Here is an 18,203-nt window from a genome sequence, read left to right as displayed (position 1 = left end):
TTTTCTAAAACCACGAAGAGAGAAAGAGAGAGAGCTTCCCAATACAGCCGAAACCAGCCGTGACTATACGCAGTACAGTTGTCAGCGGTGGGTAGGACGTCTCCAAATCGGCTCCCCTCGCGCGTTCTATCAAGTTTAAACACTCTTCTAACCAGCTATCTTATTGGTTGAACTGCTGTTGTCATGGTTACCGGGAAGTAGCGTCATGTAGCCAACTCCTCTCTCCCGCTCTCGCATAGACACAGCAGGCTGCTAGATGTCGACTATACAGGTTACAGCGCTATCTGTTATTTTTCAGTACAAATTATTTGTACTATCTACAGAATAGCATGCGGGCATCATCAACTGCATGTGGTCGACTTTACGTAACTTACATCTTAGTCGTAGTGGATAGTAAAATTAATATAAAATGAAAAATGTTATCATTTGCTGTAACTTGTCTGTGATCTTAATTCAGCTGGAATTATTACTGCCATATTGTGTTCTGGTAAAATATTAGGGGAGGCACGGCCTCCCTTGCCTCACCTGAAAATCCGCCGCTGGTACATGCCAATCCACTTCCATTTTCTGAATTTGATTTCTTTGCTGATTTCGTGCTGATCTGCTCTTCTCCAGAGTTCCTTATTAATTATAATCTCTGGCCACCAAAAACCCATGATATTCCTCAAGCAACGATTTATAAAGACTTGCAATTTCTTTCCAATTTGTTTCGTTGCCTTCCAAGTTTCACACCCGTATAGTAAAATCGACTTTACATTTGAGTTAAATAATCTTAATTTAAGTTTTAAGGAGATTTGCTTCGACCTCCAAATCGATTTCAATTGAATTAAGTCGTGTCTTATTTTCTTTATTCTAGCATTTACATCTTGATCTGAACCACCATTCACAGAAATTATACTTCCCAGATATATAAATTCATTTGTAGCTTCAATTACTTCTCCTTCTAATATAAGAGCAGAATCTACTCTATTATAAATTCTCATCTCTTTTGTTTTGTGTTTACTTATTTCCAGACCAGCATTAGCTGTATGCAAGTCATGAAGTTTGGCATTTATATCTGAAAATATTGGTGGATAAGGTATACTTGTTAAATTTCTTTTAATACAGAAAAGGCAGAAAGTATTATGTGGCTTCAGGTCGTCCCTTGTGGTCTTGCAGTTGCTGTGATGACTGTTGGATTGGAGGTTTGCATGTTGAAACCCAGCAGAGGGCTATGGATTTTATAAGGTGGTAAATTGAGCATGTCTCCTTCTGGGAACGAAGTAATAGTAGGAGGCTTGTATCGTGAATGTTCAGCACGTAAAAGAAAGAACCCTATGTAATAAAGGGCTGGAGGAAAATTGTATTTGGCCATTTCTTACCTGTGTTTCATTTCGACTTTGAATTAACCGTAGCGTAGCAGTTGGAAATGTCTTTACGTAAAATACTACTATTGCTATTGCATGGCTTCAGTAGTAATTTGTAAACTTGTCCGTACCTAATGCCCTTTTATTCTATTAAGATTATACCTTCATTTCAGGTTGGAGACAGCCACAGTCGCAGAAATGTACATGAAGCTGAATTCCTTCTTGCTCTCTGCCGTCATTTGATACTTCAAGGTTATAAACCAGACAGAATCACTCTTCTTGCAACGTACACTGCCCAGATGTTCTACCTCAGAAATGTAAGTACTGGTATTTCAGAAACAGAAAGATTGACGCTATGTTCTCCCCGAAATTGTTTGTTTGGTTTGTAATGGGCAAGTTTGGGATCATTTAACCCATTTGTTTCTTGCTTTTTTGTAGAGCACGCTCAGATTTTTGGTTTGTTGCATCTCTCTCTCTTGAGTTCGGTACTTTGCAGAAAATGTTCTTTCCCCATAGATGATTCTGGCGAATTGCACAATGTGCATTCTTCTGTGTTCTAGATTCCTATCCTACAAAAGTGTGCTGCAAGGCAGTTATATCCTGTATTCAATTGAAAGTTTGCTATTGCTGCTTTTCTAATATTTACTGATTTCTGCCCATTTTTTACTGTGTGATTTCTGATTGTCTTTATAGAATATTTCTATCCCTTTATGGAGTAGGCTATTTCGTCTCTGATTTAGCTTCGATTTTGTTAGCTAGTGTTTGGGCACTTGAGTTTTGATTTTGACGATACTGTCTTGTAATTAGAATAATAATAGATGCAAACAAATGCATAGTAGTGAGGTTAGGTCTACTTTGACGAATAATAATAATTCTTTATTTATACTGGCAGAGTTAAGGCCATAGGGCCTTCTCTTACACCCTACCAGGTCACAAAGTATATAAGCAGCTAAAATTTAACAAAAAGTTAAAGAACAGAATACTAACATATTATAAAAATATAATAATAATAATAATAATAATAATAATAATAATAATACCATAATACCATAATAAAATCGACACTAAACAACATGAAAATTATACAATACTAGAAAAAAGAAAGTAAAATACATTGGAATATAGTAAAAGCAACTCATTTAGTACAAATGGTTAATATGGAAAACGCGAGGTAGAATATAACAAAAAGGAATGTAATAAAATAATAATAAAAAAGAAAAGAAATACGAATATTAAATAAAATTCAAAATAAAAAGGCTATGATAATAAATTCATCGGCTGATAAAGAGAACAAAAAGGGGAAAGGAAGGAAAGAAATATAAGCCTATATTTTTACAAAACTATCTCAGAGAAAAGGGCTTATAACTGAAAAGAATCTGAATTGAAAAAGTGAAATTTTAATTTATCTTTGAAACTAGACAATGTCCGACAGTCTCTGACATGTTGTGGTAGAGAGTGTGAAAGATGAAGAGTAGAAGGATGTTCTGTGTTTAGGAATAATGGGAAATGTTTAATATAAAACAGAATGTACAACAGTGGGTGGGATCACTTACTCAGAATCGGTGGCGCCAAGCTGCGACCAATCAAACCTCAATTCAGTCACGTGTCATTGTGTCATATTTTGCTATTAGATCTATGCAAGAGATAATAAATACCAATACCTTAAAAACAATATTTTTAATATTTTAAAATTGAAGCTTTGAAAAAAGAAATTTATAAAATTATTCATGATATATAATATTAACAAATGTGTGTATTTTTTACCTTTTATTTCTGTCGACTATATTCATGTTTTTGTTGAATATCACTGGCTTCGGTCTGATTGTCAATTTATATTAAATGTGTTTTTTTCTCTCTTTTTCTTTATCTTCATTTTTTTTTTTTTCGCTCTTGTGTGTTATTTATTGGTTTGAATTAAGTTATTTACTGTATTTAGTAAACTATCCTTGTAAATTTTATGTTACCGGTATATTATTGGCTAAGATCACACCATACATGAGTCTGGCTCTTACGGTAGTGGCTAGAAACATTTTTGTTTTATAATTTTAATTTGTACTCACTAGCTAGCTAGTTAGTTATAAATTAAATTAAATATACTGTACTTTGCATATTTCCACTTTGTAATGAGTTTTGAAATAACATTCTGGAGAAATTCTATAGATAGTAACAGTATATTCCTACTACAAAAAAAGAATACCGGTAATTAGAATAATAGTAGGTGCAAACGAATGCATAGTAGTGAGGTTAGACCTACTTTGACAAATAACGGGAAATATTTAACATGAAACAGAATGTACAATGTTATTTCTGTCTCTGATTTAGCTTTGATTTTGTTAGTTAATATTTGGGCACTTAAGCTTTGATTTTTTTTTTTTTTTTTTCCCCCCTCTAGTTTATCAGTCTTAACATTCCTATTTATGCCAATATGTATGGTATCCACTGAATATATTTTCTCGTTCGTATTTTCAAGTATTTTAATTAATTTCCTTATTTCGGTTATCTTTTTAAGATTAGTTCTTCTATTTGAAGCTATGGATTGCATGGTTGACTTCGAATCTACTAGTAAGGCAGCTTTATTAATTTCAAATTAATTGTTCCAGTGCAAAGAAAAATATTGCTTCTATCTCTGCACCAAAGTTTGATTTATTTTCACCACTGCTATATAGTATGCAAAGAGGGATGAATATATTCCAGCAGTAGCTTCTCTGTCCACTATAATAATTCTTATCTATAATGCCCATTAATTCCGAAGGCAGCTCAATCCAGAATGCTTTTGCACACATATAATAAAAATAGAAAAAAATAAACAGCTAAACAATAATTAAATATCAGGTCAGTATTGGGAAGTAAGAGAGAAAATGGCACAAGATAATTTTCAATACCATTCGACGACAACAACAACAACAACATATATTTCGTAAAGCATAACCCCATTAATACGCTCTCAAGGGACTGTGACCTTAAAGCGTAATAAGTGAGACAACGCTATAGATGGGAAATTAAACAATTTAGACACCACTTCGTAGGAAAAATATTATATTGGGCATTAATTACAGTGCAAAATGCACGTCAGAGCTCATTTCATACGAAAAAAAAATGTTTGATTGTTGTTTGCCATGTCTTTGAACTGATAATATTTTCTATGCAGTTCGAGAAGCTACAGACAACTTCACCTGATACACCACTAGAAGCAACACTAACGTAATTTTTCTCATAGACTGAGAGTTTCGCTTTGTCATTTTACACTACAAACTTACTTCACACTCGACAGAATTCAAAGGTTGACTAAATTTTACAGAAAGGACAGGAATGTATTGAAAGGGAGACTTTTGGATGTTAAAATCCTTTCATATGAGTACAAAAGAAAGTACCAATAAATATAATTTCCGACAGTGCTGAGGGTGAAATTTCTTTCTTGCATTCGTGATGCAATGAACCTCGGTACAGTCACAGCAACATATTTCTTTACCGTGCTTTGAAAACACAAGTTTCCCAATTTTGTATGGAATTTTTTACCAATTTCCGATCCGAAAAAAAGCACTACAACCAGAATTTGGAAGCGGTACAATAGTGTAAAATTATGCATTATTATACATGAAATGTCCAGGGAGTTTATAAAAAGAGCGCATTAACGAGGTTTTACTGTATATGTTTTCACGAATCAGTAATAAAATCATGTGTGTTAATTTCTGAATGCAGAAGTAACTGCATCCAGAGGTGTTCAAAGTGTACCCACACTGCAATGCTTCACACCTCATGCTTTCAGTAATTAATAAATTAATAGGCCTATATACAATAAAACATTGTTTTAACGTTCCTGTTTTTAAGGGATAATTTCAAAAGTCCTGGCAGAACGATCGTAAAACTGTGTAATTGATTCCTACTTTTAAGGATTCTATTTTGAAGGAAAATCCCGCTTCTTAAAAATGCATTTGTCAATAAACAACCCGTATTAGCGAAATTTCGAACGTATTCAAAATGGTTGTGATTCATTTCTGTGCAAGGTATTGTCACACAAGTGTAGCACTAGCAGGCGTACTTTGCAGTTGGTACTATGCATCAATATATCGATTGTAAGTCACCTTGTAGAAATGTTACTGTGATTCTGTGAATATCAAATTATGTTTGCAAAAGTTTACTGTCAGTGTGAATTTGTTAATAAATTTAATGGCTGTTAAGAATCTTTTCTTCTTCTTCTTCTTCTTCTTCTTCTTCTTCTTCTTCTCCTTCTTGTTCTCCTTCTCCTTCTTCTCCTTCTTCTTCTTCTTCTTCTTCTTCTTCTTCTTCTTCTTCAAGCTTGTGCCCTCTTTCGATGTTCGAGTTTTTGTTAAGAGTCTCCATTTTCCCCCTCTCCTTCCACAGTTGAATTCCATCTTCTACATTCCACTCTTCTCCAGTCCTTTCGACGTCCCTCTTAACCTGCTTCTTGCTCTGCTTTATGGTCTCTTTCCTCCTCCTACCGATTCCATTGCCTTTCTGGGTAATCCGTCATCATCTATCCTTTTCACACGACCAATCCATCTTTATTGTTGTTCTTCCAAAGATGTCTGTACATTTTTAACTCTACTTGTTGTCTGATTGTTTTCATTTTTTTATATTATCCATTCTTCTCTTCCTTATAATTCCTCTCAGAAAGCTTATCTTTGCAGTCTGAAATTTACTAATTTCTCCTTTTCAAATATCGAGCGACCATTGAAGATGTTCTGCATTCTTACACTTTGGCATATATGCAGAAGAATCCAATCTTGCAGAGCTATTATCAGTTGTAGTTGTCTTGGTTCTGATCCTAGGCCAATATTAAATTGAGAAAATTTGGAATCCCTAGCGAAAGAGAATGGAAAATTTTCTGAAACAACTTACCATCTCTGAGTATGAAAATCCATTTTAATTTTCAGAATCCATTCACCACGAAAATCTTAACTTCACACCTTCTCATAATCTCATAACTCTTCAGTTCTTTTGCCTCCTAATATAAGTTACATTTTTGTTTTTCTTTTTGTAGGAAAGAAAGAAATATGATCTTCTGAGAGACGTTCGCATCACAGTTGTAGACAACTTCCAAGGAGAAGAGAATGATATAATTTTGCTATCTTTGGTCCGAAACAATGAGGATGCTAATATTGGATTTCTGAAAATTGAAAACAGAGTTTGTGTTGCCTTGTCCCGTGCAAGGAAGGGAATGTACATTATGGGCAACATGGAAAACCTGACGAGGAGCAGCGACATATGGCCCAAGATCGAAGAGACCCTAATTGATCAACATGCAGTTGGTAGAGAACTTGAGCTGAGATGTCAGGTAAGTAAAATACTTGATGTCTGAATTGATCAATCCAGCCATTTGGTATTATGTTTAATAACCAAGGATAACCATAACAGATAATTCTGTAGGACCAAAAAAAAAAGCTTTACGTAGATCTCTGATGTTATTTATTTCAATGATGCGTGTTATTCAATGTTACGAAATCTTTCCATGCCGAAATGCCATTTCGAGAATGATGAGCGAGACTCGAAAGACAAGTGCAACGAACATAACAAGCAAGAGTAGCAGATTTGTTCATCTTTAGTATCTATATTGCACCTTTATTAGAGATCAGTATGTCTCATTTTTTCTATTTATATTGTTGTAGGTGCACCCTGATCAGGTGAGGACTGTGTCGAGTGCTGCAGATTTCCAGGCAATTCCTGAGGGTGGCTGCGAACTGCTGTGTGGTGTGCTACTGAAATGCGGACACATATGTCAATCGATTTGTCACGCAAATGACAGGGAACATAATAACTACAAGTAAGATACGGTACTATTTAAGAACTTTTCAATGTATTAACCCTAGCATTATCAAGATATTTTTTGTGACGTAGATTACGAAGGATGGGCAAAAATTGCCCATCAAATTAAATGTAAATATATTACTTATAGTGTAACAAAAATTGTATGACTGTATTAACATTGAACAATTACTTTCTTTTTAAAGATTTTCAATACATTCAATTAAGTTTTATCACAAAAAAATATTTGGCCACTGAATGAATATTACACACTTTTATCACTGCCAATGTGGCGCTGTAAATCAAATTTCAGTACATTTATCAAAGCCACAACACATTTCAATTCTTGTACTATATATATATGGAATTATCACTACATTAACACATTTAATATATCACAAAACATACACTGAACGAAGTATCTATAATTATTATGAAAGTCGCCATATTTTCTTCATGGTATTATGATCCACCTCCACTAGAGGGCTCCCGAGACGAGTAGCAGGGTTGGCAATACATGCAAACGAAATGATACTGAGGAATGTTACTATACTTGTTTTCTTGAAAGATGGGACATGACAGGATCATTGTGATCGGAAAAACAACTGAATGTCACATAGCGTGGTAGGCCTGTTGCTATGGTAACAACGGTTGAGTTGCCAAACTTACTGTTCCCACCTGGCGAGTGCTTAATAGCTCTCTTGGCGACATTTATTATGCACACAATGTTAGCATTGGTATGTTTTGTCTTTGATTCTTTGTCAATTTTTGTATTTTTTTCTTACCTTCGCGTCAATTGTCAATGAATGTTTTAACGTTAGCCATCTTAACGTCAATTGCTAGCTTCCATCAGCTGGCAGCATGGTAGTTCATTTTGACAACATAGCACTGTAGTTCCAAGCTCGGCCGCTAAACTGTCATGCCCCATCTTTAAAAAAAATGAGTGTACAGGTGTGTAGTATTGTGACATAATATTAGGTTAGGTTAGATTAGATTAGATTAGGTGTGTATTATGTGATAGGTTAGGTTAGGTTTGATTAGGTGTGTAGTATTATTACTATGTTGGCGACACTGAAACCCACTGTCACAGTAACGAAATATGGTTATAGTCTTCATTCACGTATGACGATTTTCGTATATAAGTAAGGTATGTATTTAGGGTGAGTTGGGTGAGCATACTGTATAGGTCTCTCAGTGAACACATTAATTTCTACTAATCAATATTATAAATCCAAGGCATTTTCAAGGTATTTTAGCAAGCTCCTATAGTGCCTGGGACATAAGAAACCTTCACCAAATATTTACATTACTGTAAAAAAATGCATATCATTTTTTTCATTTCAGTGATTCTACATCATTTTTTGAGCAAAATGTTCCAGCACACACAACTTTATATTCTGAATTTTTTTTTTTTTTTTTTTTTTTTTTTTTTTTTTTTTTTTAAACATGATTTAAGTCCACAATTTTCACATCTGACATTGTGAACAGCTTTCTTGTTGGCAGCTAGAAATTGAACTAGAACTTGGTTCACCTTCACCAGCCATTCCTGTTTTATCTCTCTCACTTCACTTTCTTTCTTCAACTCCGCCGGTAAATCAGTTTCCATTAGCACTATAATCTCACGTTCACCCAAAACATTAGGCCTCCTATTATCCACAAAACAATGCATGTTCTATATCCCTGAATACAACTAGATTTGAATAAATACCACTAAAGAAAGTACAAATTTACTAACTCGAGCTTCCACATTGCAAGAAACTGTTTCATTTCTTCACTTTATTAATCAACGGTTATAACAGTTAAAAAAAATCACAGATTTCAAACTTGAAAATGTTTAAAAATTTGGGTCACATGAAATACCAAGGGAGGGTAAAATCTGCTCACCAATGAATACTTCAATTATTAGTTTGTTACATTTCAAATCTAAAACAGAAAAAATGTGTACACTTATACTCCATCTGTTAGAGACAAATAGAGGGAAGATGAAAACGATCACATTTAATGTACAGTGGACACTTTTTAATTCGAACTCAAAGGGGAATGCAAAAAACTTCGAATTATCGAAACTTCGAATTAACAAAAAAACACTTTATTTTGCAAAATAGTGTGCCCTGAAATAAATTTATTTCATACAAATACTATAATTACCATGCAATCCAACTCACCCTTTTAATTTCCATATTTTATCCATAAAGCACTTGAGTACAAGACATACAATCAGTAGAAAATAAAAACATAAATCTATCACTGGAGCAACAGTAACAAATATAAACGATACTCGGGAGGAAATTAAACGCAGAATAAATATGGGAAATGCGTGTTATTATTCGGTTGAGAAGCTCTTATCATCCAGTCTGCTGTCCAAAAATCTGAAAGTTAGAATTTATAAAACAGTTATGTTACCGGTTGTTCTGTATGGTTGTGAAACTTGGACTCTCACTCTGAGAGAGGAACATAGGTTCAGGGTGTTTGAGAATAAGGTGCTAAGGAAAATATTTGGGGCTAAGCGGGATGAAGTTACAGGAGAATGGAGAAAGTTCCACAACACAGAACTGCACGCATTGTATTCTTCACCTGACATAATTAGGAACATTAAATCCAGACGTTTGAGATGGGCAGGGCATGTAGCACGTATGGGCGAATCCAGAAATGCATATAGAGTGTTAGTTGGGAGACCGGAGGGGAAAAGACCTTTAGGGAGGCCGAGACGTAGATGGGAGGATAATATTAAAATGGATTTGAGGGAGGTGGGGTATGATGATAGAGACTGGATTAATCTTGCACAGGATAGGGATCGCTGGCGGGCTTATGTGAGGGCGGCAATGAACCTTCGGGTTCCTTAAAAGCCATTTGTAAGTAAGTAAGAAAAACTGGTGCACACTCCACGTTTTGACATTGTACATAAAACGAGTCACTGAAACATTCCTATCAACTGAAGGTTTTAAGTTCACTGAATTTTGTACTGCACGTACTGTGAAAGTAAGGGAGGGTACTGTACTTCGTTATTTCCAGTTCTTGGGCGATGAGGGAGGGGTGGATGTCTACCTGAAGACACAAAGCGCTGGACAATAAGGTAGAGTTCGTTTGCCAGTAGTCACAGTCTAACGGAAATTCAACAATAAGCAACTAGGAATGCGGAAACTAGAAGATGGATTCTTGGAAATTTTAACTGAGATGTACACGAACCATATTTCGACTTTTATAAAATTCAGAATACTTTTTTCATAATGAAAAAATTAAATTGTTCCTTCGAATTATCCAAATGGTGGCTTCAAAACGTCGAATTAAACGTAAATTTTTTACGTTATTTTAAATAGGAGTTTCAAGGGGATTGTACTTTTATTCGAATTGCCCAATAATTCGAATTTATCGAATGTCGAATTAACCAGTGTCCACTGTATTACAAATAATTTTAGATAATAAAAAGTGTGGACAATTTTGGATGAACCTTGATAATGGTTAAGAGTAATGTATGAAATTGACATTGTTGCGTAATTTATTTCTTCAAATATCAAGAATAATTTCACTTACATGTCACATCATAAATTATTTATTCGAATATTGTCGTGGTCTTTGCTCATACTAGATTAAAGTTATAACTTTTTTTTTCTTTTCGGTATTTATAGAATTCCTCGGATATCGATTGAGGGGCAAACTTTCGAAACTTGACACATCCGTTTTCAGAAAATACTACAAATATATGTGTCAGTAATAAAACAAGATTTTTCTGTGGTGAAATTTTATATGAATCTATAGCAAAAAGAAAATAATAATGATGATGATGATAATAATATTTCACCACAGAAAATATTTATTTTTTTCATTTCAAGTTTTTGGCATCTGAAGTGTATTTTCTGAAAATGGACATGTCAGGTTTTGAAAATTTGCTCATTATTAGTGTTGGATGCATTTTGCACTCCAGATAAAATTAGTAGATGTGTCATAGTTTAAAAGAATCTTGATTTTGACAATATTCAGTTACCATATTTACTCGCATAATTTCTCCTTTCCCCCCTCCCCACCCTGAAAATTCGGAGGTGAAAAATCGAGGAGGGAGAAATTATGCGAAAACTGTAAAATATCGAGAATAATCGGGTCAAAAATAACATCAAACAATTCGTATATAAAGTATATAATGCTTTCGCGCGTTAATTAACTAGGTTATTTTGTTTACCAGTTCATGTACACTAGCATTCAAAGATACCTGACCCTATTAATCGACAGTGATCTATAATTTGTTGGTGTAAGTGTGGCTTCTTTAGTTATTACTTCTATGAATAGATGGCGAAGATAGGTCATTGTCGCCAATAGTACATAAATATACCTGCATTATAGAATTCAATATTTCTTCTCCCTCTTTTTGATTGCAAAACAATACTGAATTTAGCTGGAAACAATTGATATTGTCAGTTAAGAATAATTTATACTTAACTTACATAATCATTTTCCTTGCCGCTTTTTTAACCGCCTCGGTAATGATGCTACCCATTGAGAATTAGCGAAACTGATTCAAAGTTTGTCATTTTGTTATATCTTTGGTTCTGAATTATTCCATGGTTAGAAAGTTCGCTTACATGATCATAAAATCATAGGTCAGATATCTTTGAATGTCAGTGTACCAATCAAAATGTGTAATACTAAATATATATATATATATATATATATATATATATATACAGTTTCTGTAATTATGGGCAATTTTGTGGCTTTTCTTTGAACCGCTTTATGTCATTTCTGATGTCTTTAGCCTGAACATGACTAATCTCGGATCGTGGTGTAATTACGCAAAGAAAATAAACATACATGTATTTTACACTGCACTACTTTGAACAGACAACAAATCCAAACCATCTTCTTGTCATCAGAGGAATCATTGACTCAGTGGCGGTGCGTCAATAAGAGCACAAGAGCACGTGAACACCTTGTTTCCATTAATGCACGACTAGTTTTATTATTTAATACTGTATTGACGTAGTGGGGATGTATAATTTCAGAATCGAGTATTTTAAACTTCCTGCATCTTGCAGAAACTTTTTATGAAAACTTGGCAACATGCATTCACGTACAAGCCGTGCTCTTTTCAAGAAGGTTACATGAATTTCACGCATGCGTGGAAGAAAATTGTCTTTCGCTGGCCGCTTATGATCTGCCAAGAGCACAAAGCTTTAAGTGAACAGTGGATCTATCCTACAGATGTCAGGTGCATCAGTGCCTCTTGTTCACGTGCTATATCTCGAGGAGGAAATTTAATAGTCTGTATTTTAGCCTGTAGGTGTCAGCATTTCTCACTGTCGGAACATTTACTTATGTGGATGTGTGTACAGTGCTGCTACGAGAGAATAGTGTGTGAATTACTATACTTTAGTGTTAGCATAATAGCACAGTTAGGAAAGAGGAAATTGGGAAGACCACGCAAGTGCTGGCATGAGACCGTAACAGATCCTGTAGGGTCTAATACGTGACGGATAATATGATGATGATAATAGCACAGTTTGGCTTTCAAACACGTGCTGGTGGTATGAATTTAAATATCTGTATAATGGTGTATTTTATTTAAGAATAATATTTATTGGCATGTATTTATAGTAATAAATCTATGCGAATGGGATTACAGTACTGGTATAGGCTATAGTGTATCAGTGTGTCGTGAACCAAAATATATTATTGAACACACGCTTTTGTAAATAACGGCACTGTGGTATGTATTAATTTTTAACAAACGTAAACAATGAACTGTGTTCAAGCAATTTTGAACCATAAAGAACTGGGTAAACTGGCTTACCGGGAAAAATTGGAAATAAAAAGACTGAGTTTTATTATTATTATTATTATTATTATTATTATTATTATTATTATTATATGTTTTGAATTTATATACGGTTTTTTCGACTGTGAAAAATTGAAATCGTGACATTTCATATTAGGCTAAATGTACGATTTCAAATTCTCTTCGATTTTGGAATACAAAAATGTGAACACACACACAATATTTTATCACGAGCCGCCACTGCATAGACTTTTTCATTATAGAAGGGATGAATAAAGACCTTGGGTTTCCCATGTTTGTTTTTTCGATACTTGGAATGTTCATGAAAGACGCTCATGAAGGGAGAATGAATGTCTGTTTTGTTTGAAGTAAGAGGGAGAAATTGTGCGAAGGAAATAAAGTTCTGAAAAACAAATCCTACAAATTATTTAATTAAAATTTATCTAAGATTTTAAAATTAAATTAGTAGTTTTTATTAAATGATAGGAAAAAGGGGAGGAGAATTGTTTTTCTAGGAAGTGCTAATTTTATTTCAAACTTTTTTTTTTTTCACTCCCCCTTCATTCACTTATCCCTTTCTCTGTTCCCTTTTCAGCATCCTTTTCTTCTTACACTATCTTCTCTTTCTCGCACTCTTATTTCTTCAGTGCCTTATGTTTAATCTTTCCTCCTCTTACTCTTCTTTTCTCACTCTTCTTGTACTGCTTTTCTTTCTCCTTTTCTTTATATTTTCCGCCTCTATCTGTTTTTAAAGCGAAAATTCTTTAGACATGGCACAAATCGAATGTTGTGTACCACGAGTTTCTTGTTTCAGGTGTTTGGTGGAGCCTTGTGATATAGTGATGTGTGATCTCGGGCACAGGTGCAAGAAAAAGTGTTTTGAGGACTGTGGCAAGTGCATTGTACCAGTGCTTCGACATCTTCCATGTGGACACATAAAAGAGCTGGGATGTAGTATTGATTATGAAAATTACAAGTGTCAGGTACGCATTTGGTTTGATACACAGGGACAAACGATTATTCTTGGTAGAAATCTAACCATAATTGGCGTTTTGTTGTCATGGAGCCTTTCATGTACAGTATTATTTAATGTCCAATACTGATGCCATGTATCAGAATAATTCGCTGTTATTTTAGAGCTTAAGAGACTGCATAGCATACCTTATCAATTATGGTAAGTATATTTTTGCACTGGTATATAAAAATTGGAAATTTATCTTTTGAAGAGGTGGAGAAGTTCAAATATCTTAGAGCAACAGTAACAAATATAAATGATACTCGGGAGGAAATTAAACACAGAATAAATATGGGAAATGCCTGTTATTATTCGGTTGAGAAGCTTTTATCATCCAGTCTGCTGTCCAAAAATCTGAAAGTTAGAATTTATAAAGCAGTTATATTACCGGTTGTTCTGTATGGTTGTGAAACTTGGACTCCCACTTTGAGAGAGGAACATAGGTTAAGGGTGTTTGAGAATAAGGTGCTTAGGAAAATATTTGGGGCTAAAAGGGATGAAGTTACAGGAGAATGGAGAAAGTTACATAACACAGAACTGCACGCATTGTATTCTTCACCTGACATAATTAGGAACATTAAATCCAGACGTTTGAGATGGGCAGGGCATGTAGCACGTATGAGCGAATCCAGAAATGCATATAGAGTGTTAGTTGGGAGGCCGGAGGGGAAAAAGACCTTTAGAGAGGCCGAGACGTAGATGGGAAGATAATATTAAAATGGATTAGAGGGAAGTGGGATATGATGATAGAGAATGGATTAATATTGCTCAGGATAGGGACCGATGGTGGACTTATGTGAGGGCGGCAATGAACCTCTGGGTTCCTTAAAAGCCAGTAAGTAAGCACTTTTGCACTGGAGATGGTTAACTTAAGCATCTCCGTAGAAAAAACAAAAGGCCTGCCCTTTATAGGAATTAATTCTCTAAGAGCTAAAATTGTTCTAAATAATAAGACAATAGCACTTCAACACCATGGCGCCGAATCATCCTCTGAAACCATTCGCAATAATGAATACGTTTCTCGTGGTCGGCATGTTTTAATCCATGCACCACCGTCACTTTGTAAAGATACAAATAAAATTAAGTTCTTGTTTCACTGCTTTACCTGCCGTAGTATACAAGATGTTTGTCTGTTGAGGGAATTTCCTCAGTGATTTTGTTGGGCTTTTAAGCATCCTATCAGAGATATCTAAAAGCTTATCTTCTGTTAACAAAGGGGGCCTACCACTCCTCACAGCATCTTGTACATAACAGATCCCACGAAATTTATTTATCAAATCATACATAGTATCCTGATAAGGTAATTTGGAGATTGGAAACTGCTCTAAAAATTGTTGTTTAACTTTCGCTGTGTATTGCCCGCGTTCTCTAAACACATTCTCCACTAGAAAACACGTTGTTCTATCGTGAACATTTCAACTCTGTCATAACACACGTCTTATACTCTGGAAGAGACAGTCCGCACTGACCGTTACCTGCAACCCTTGTCACAATGGGGAGGTTGAGACCGGTATAAGCTTCCTTGACCTTGGCAGAGTCTTAAGACAATGAAAGAGTAATGGAACTGAGGAAAAATTCTCTCCGGCGCTGGGATTTGAACCCGGGTTTTCAGCTCTACGTGCTGATGCTTCTCTTGGGTTCCCTCTAGTGGCCGCCCTCTGCACTACATCATAGATGTCAATGAACGTAGGACTGAAGTCCACACATGTGCTGAGGTGCACTCGTTATGAGTGACTAGTTGGCCAGGATCCGACGGAATAAGCGCCATCTTAAATCACAAAGTAGAGCATGTAGAGCTGAAAACCCGGGTTCAAATCCCGGCGCCAGAGAGAATTTTTCTCCGTTCCATTACTCTTTCATCGTATGATGACACAGAATATCTGCATGGAAATATCATATGTACTTCGGTATATTAAAATAATATATAAGAGTCTTAAGAGCTTTACCAACTGCATTTTGAGTGCTTGACCGCTGTTCTACTGCGGTACTGTGGAGGGACTAAAAGATCACACTGTACAATTCGTAACTACAAAACATGATGGTATAGTTCATGTGAAATAAGTATATTGCCTGTTAAGCATTTTGTTGTGAATAAAACATAAATTCTTTGGTAGGCGGGAAAAGGCAGATAAGTAAAAAAAGTCGATTTTTCTGTTGTACCTAATCACATAAGTCTAGTATTTTTTCTAATTTTTGAAATAATAAATTTTCTTGTATTTTAAATTGAAAAGGGTCTTACTTTAACATATATGAATTTCATTATTATAATTCAAAATTTTCTCGGGCTTCCAGCCAGGTCATAAGTTGGTGATCCACCAACGTTTCGAGGATGTTCATCTTAACCCTGAAGATGAGGAAGATGAAGATGCTCGAAACGTCGGTGGATCACCAACTTATGACCTGGCTGGAAGCCCGAGAAAATTTTGAATTATCACGTCGCCAGGAAAGCTTCAGTAGTTATTTCATTATTATACTTATATTCAGTTAAGAGTAAATTAAAAAGAAAGTCTCTCCTGAAAAATTATTATTTGACTTATGTGCCTTTTCTCGCCAACCAAAGAATTGTAGTTACGTTAGTTTCACATTAAGCCCTCGAATTATGACGAAAATAGTGGTGGCAGCAGCAACAGCGAATCTCTTGCAGCATATACCAGTATGTCCTAAAGTTGCTTGTGTATGCTTTTGTGTTACAGGAGCTTGTGGAAAAAGAACTGCCTGCTTGCAAGCATTCTATTCCAGTTTTGTGTTTCAAAGATGCAGCGAAAGTTTCTTGTATAGTTCCATGTGATGCTAGACTTGATGAATGTGGGCACGTGTGCAGACGCCAATGCCACGTGACTGAAGATCCAGACCACTTGGAGGTAATAGAGTATAATATAAATTTAACAAGAATCTTTCAGTTGGTTTGTTGAAATTTGAAATTATGAGTAATTTTCTTTGCAGCAAGTTTATATATATATTTTTTTTCCTTAATAATTACTGTATATGTTAAGGGGGGGATATACAGATTTGAGGGTCAAAAAACGTATTTTTGAATTTATTTTTTTATATGTCATGCATCGAACAGCTGGATATACTAAGTGGGGCCATAAAAAAATGAAGTCATCTTAAAGAACTTGATTTATCTTTATGTCAGTGAAGGAATTTTTACAATATATACAGTATTTTAGTAGGTGTGACCATAAACGTATGAGCATCAGTGGCGGATTTTCAGGGGAGGCAAGGGAAGCCGAGCCTCCCCTAATATTTTACCAGAACACAATATGGCAGTAATAATTTCAGCTGAATTAAGATCACAGACAAGTTACAGCAAATGACGAACATTTTTCCTTTTATATTAATTTTACTATTCACTACGACTAAGATGTAAGTTACGTAAAGTCGACCACATTCAGTTGGTGATGCCCGCTTGCTGTACTGTAGATAGTACAAATAATTACTGAAAAATAACAGATAGCGCTGTAACCTGTATAGTCGACATCTAGCAGCCTGCAGTGTCTATGCGAGAGCGAGAGAGAGGAGTCAGCTACATGACGCTACTCCCCAGTAACCATGACAACAGCAGTTCAACCAATAAGATAGCTGGTTAGAAGAGTGTTTAAACTTGGCTAGAACGCGCGAGGGGAGCCGATTTGGAGACGTCCTGCCCACCGCTGACAACTGTACTGCGTATAGTCACGGCTGGTTTCGGCTGTATTGGGAAGCTCGCTCTCGTTCTCTCTGCTTGGTTTTAGAAAATTGAGTCACGTGTTAGTTTTTTCTCCCTGCGTAAAAGTTTTCATTTACGTTGTTAGATTTTCTCTTGTTTGCGGGTGTTCTTGTTATTTTATTCTTTTATGTTACGAGATGTATTTACTTATACAGTATTTTAAATATATCGAGAGTTTAGAAACAAATGCAGATTTGTCTCTAGCTTCTTCTAGTAGCAGTTATTCAGTATGTTGTGACCTAATTGATCGGTTTGCGAAGAAAGAGGAATGTTGAGTTAATTTGCTGTAAAATTAGACTATGTAATAGTAATGAGGAAGCCCCGGATTCCTAGGTTCGAATCAATTTTGTTGCAATCTCGTTACTCTCGAAATATTGCTTTTCTTATTCGTTTTATGTAGTAGCAAAGAGTAAAATTCTTAAATTCAGTATCACCTAAAAGACCTAATTCGTAGGTTAGGACTTAAGAGTGTCCTAAAGAGAGGCAATCTTTACCAAGCCGTTGTAATATATTACCAGTATGTTGTTTATTTTTATTTTTTTTCCAGTGAAATTATATAAATTCCTAAACATAAGATTTAAAATCCTAAAACATAAATTGGAA

General features: G+C 35.1%; 1 protein-coding gene across 2 annotated transcripts in view; it reads left to right on the top strand.

Moving 5' to 3' along the window:
• The window catches only part of LOC138693065 (NFX1-type zinc finger-containing protein 1-like), a 129,432-nt gene that overhangs the window by 45,958 nt on the left and 65,271 nt on the right, over nucleotides 1-18,203 (top strand). For both annotated transcript variants that reach the window (XM_069816638.1, XM_069816647.1), the window contains exons 11-15: nucleotides 1,520-1,663; nucleotides 6,349-6,642; nucleotides 6,974-7,128; nucleotides 13,691-13,859; nucleotides 16,585-16,752. In XM_069816638.1, coding sequence (XP_069672739.1) covers nucleotides 1,520-1,663; nucleotides 6,349-6,642; nucleotides 6,974-7,128; nucleotides 13,691-13,859; nucleotides 16,585-16,752 — 930 coding nt within the window. The remainder of the gene's footprint in view (nucleotides 1-1,519; nucleotides 1,664-6,348; nucleotides 6,643-6,973; nucleotides 7,129-13,690; nucleotides 13,860-16,584; nucleotides 16,753-18,203) is intronic.

Source organism: Periplaneta americana, chromosome 2, assembly GCF_040183065.1.
Source record: "Periplaneta americana isolate PAMFEO1 chromosome 2, P.americana_PAMFEO1_priV1, whole genome shotgun sequence".
In the NCBI taxonomy this organism is placed as follows: Eukaryota; Metazoa; Arthropoda; class Insecta; order Blattodea; family Blattidae; genus Periplaneta; species Periplaneta americana.
The sequence above is the reverse complement of the archived record's forward strand: the minus strand, read 5'-3'. Positions and strand labels throughout refer to the sequence as shown.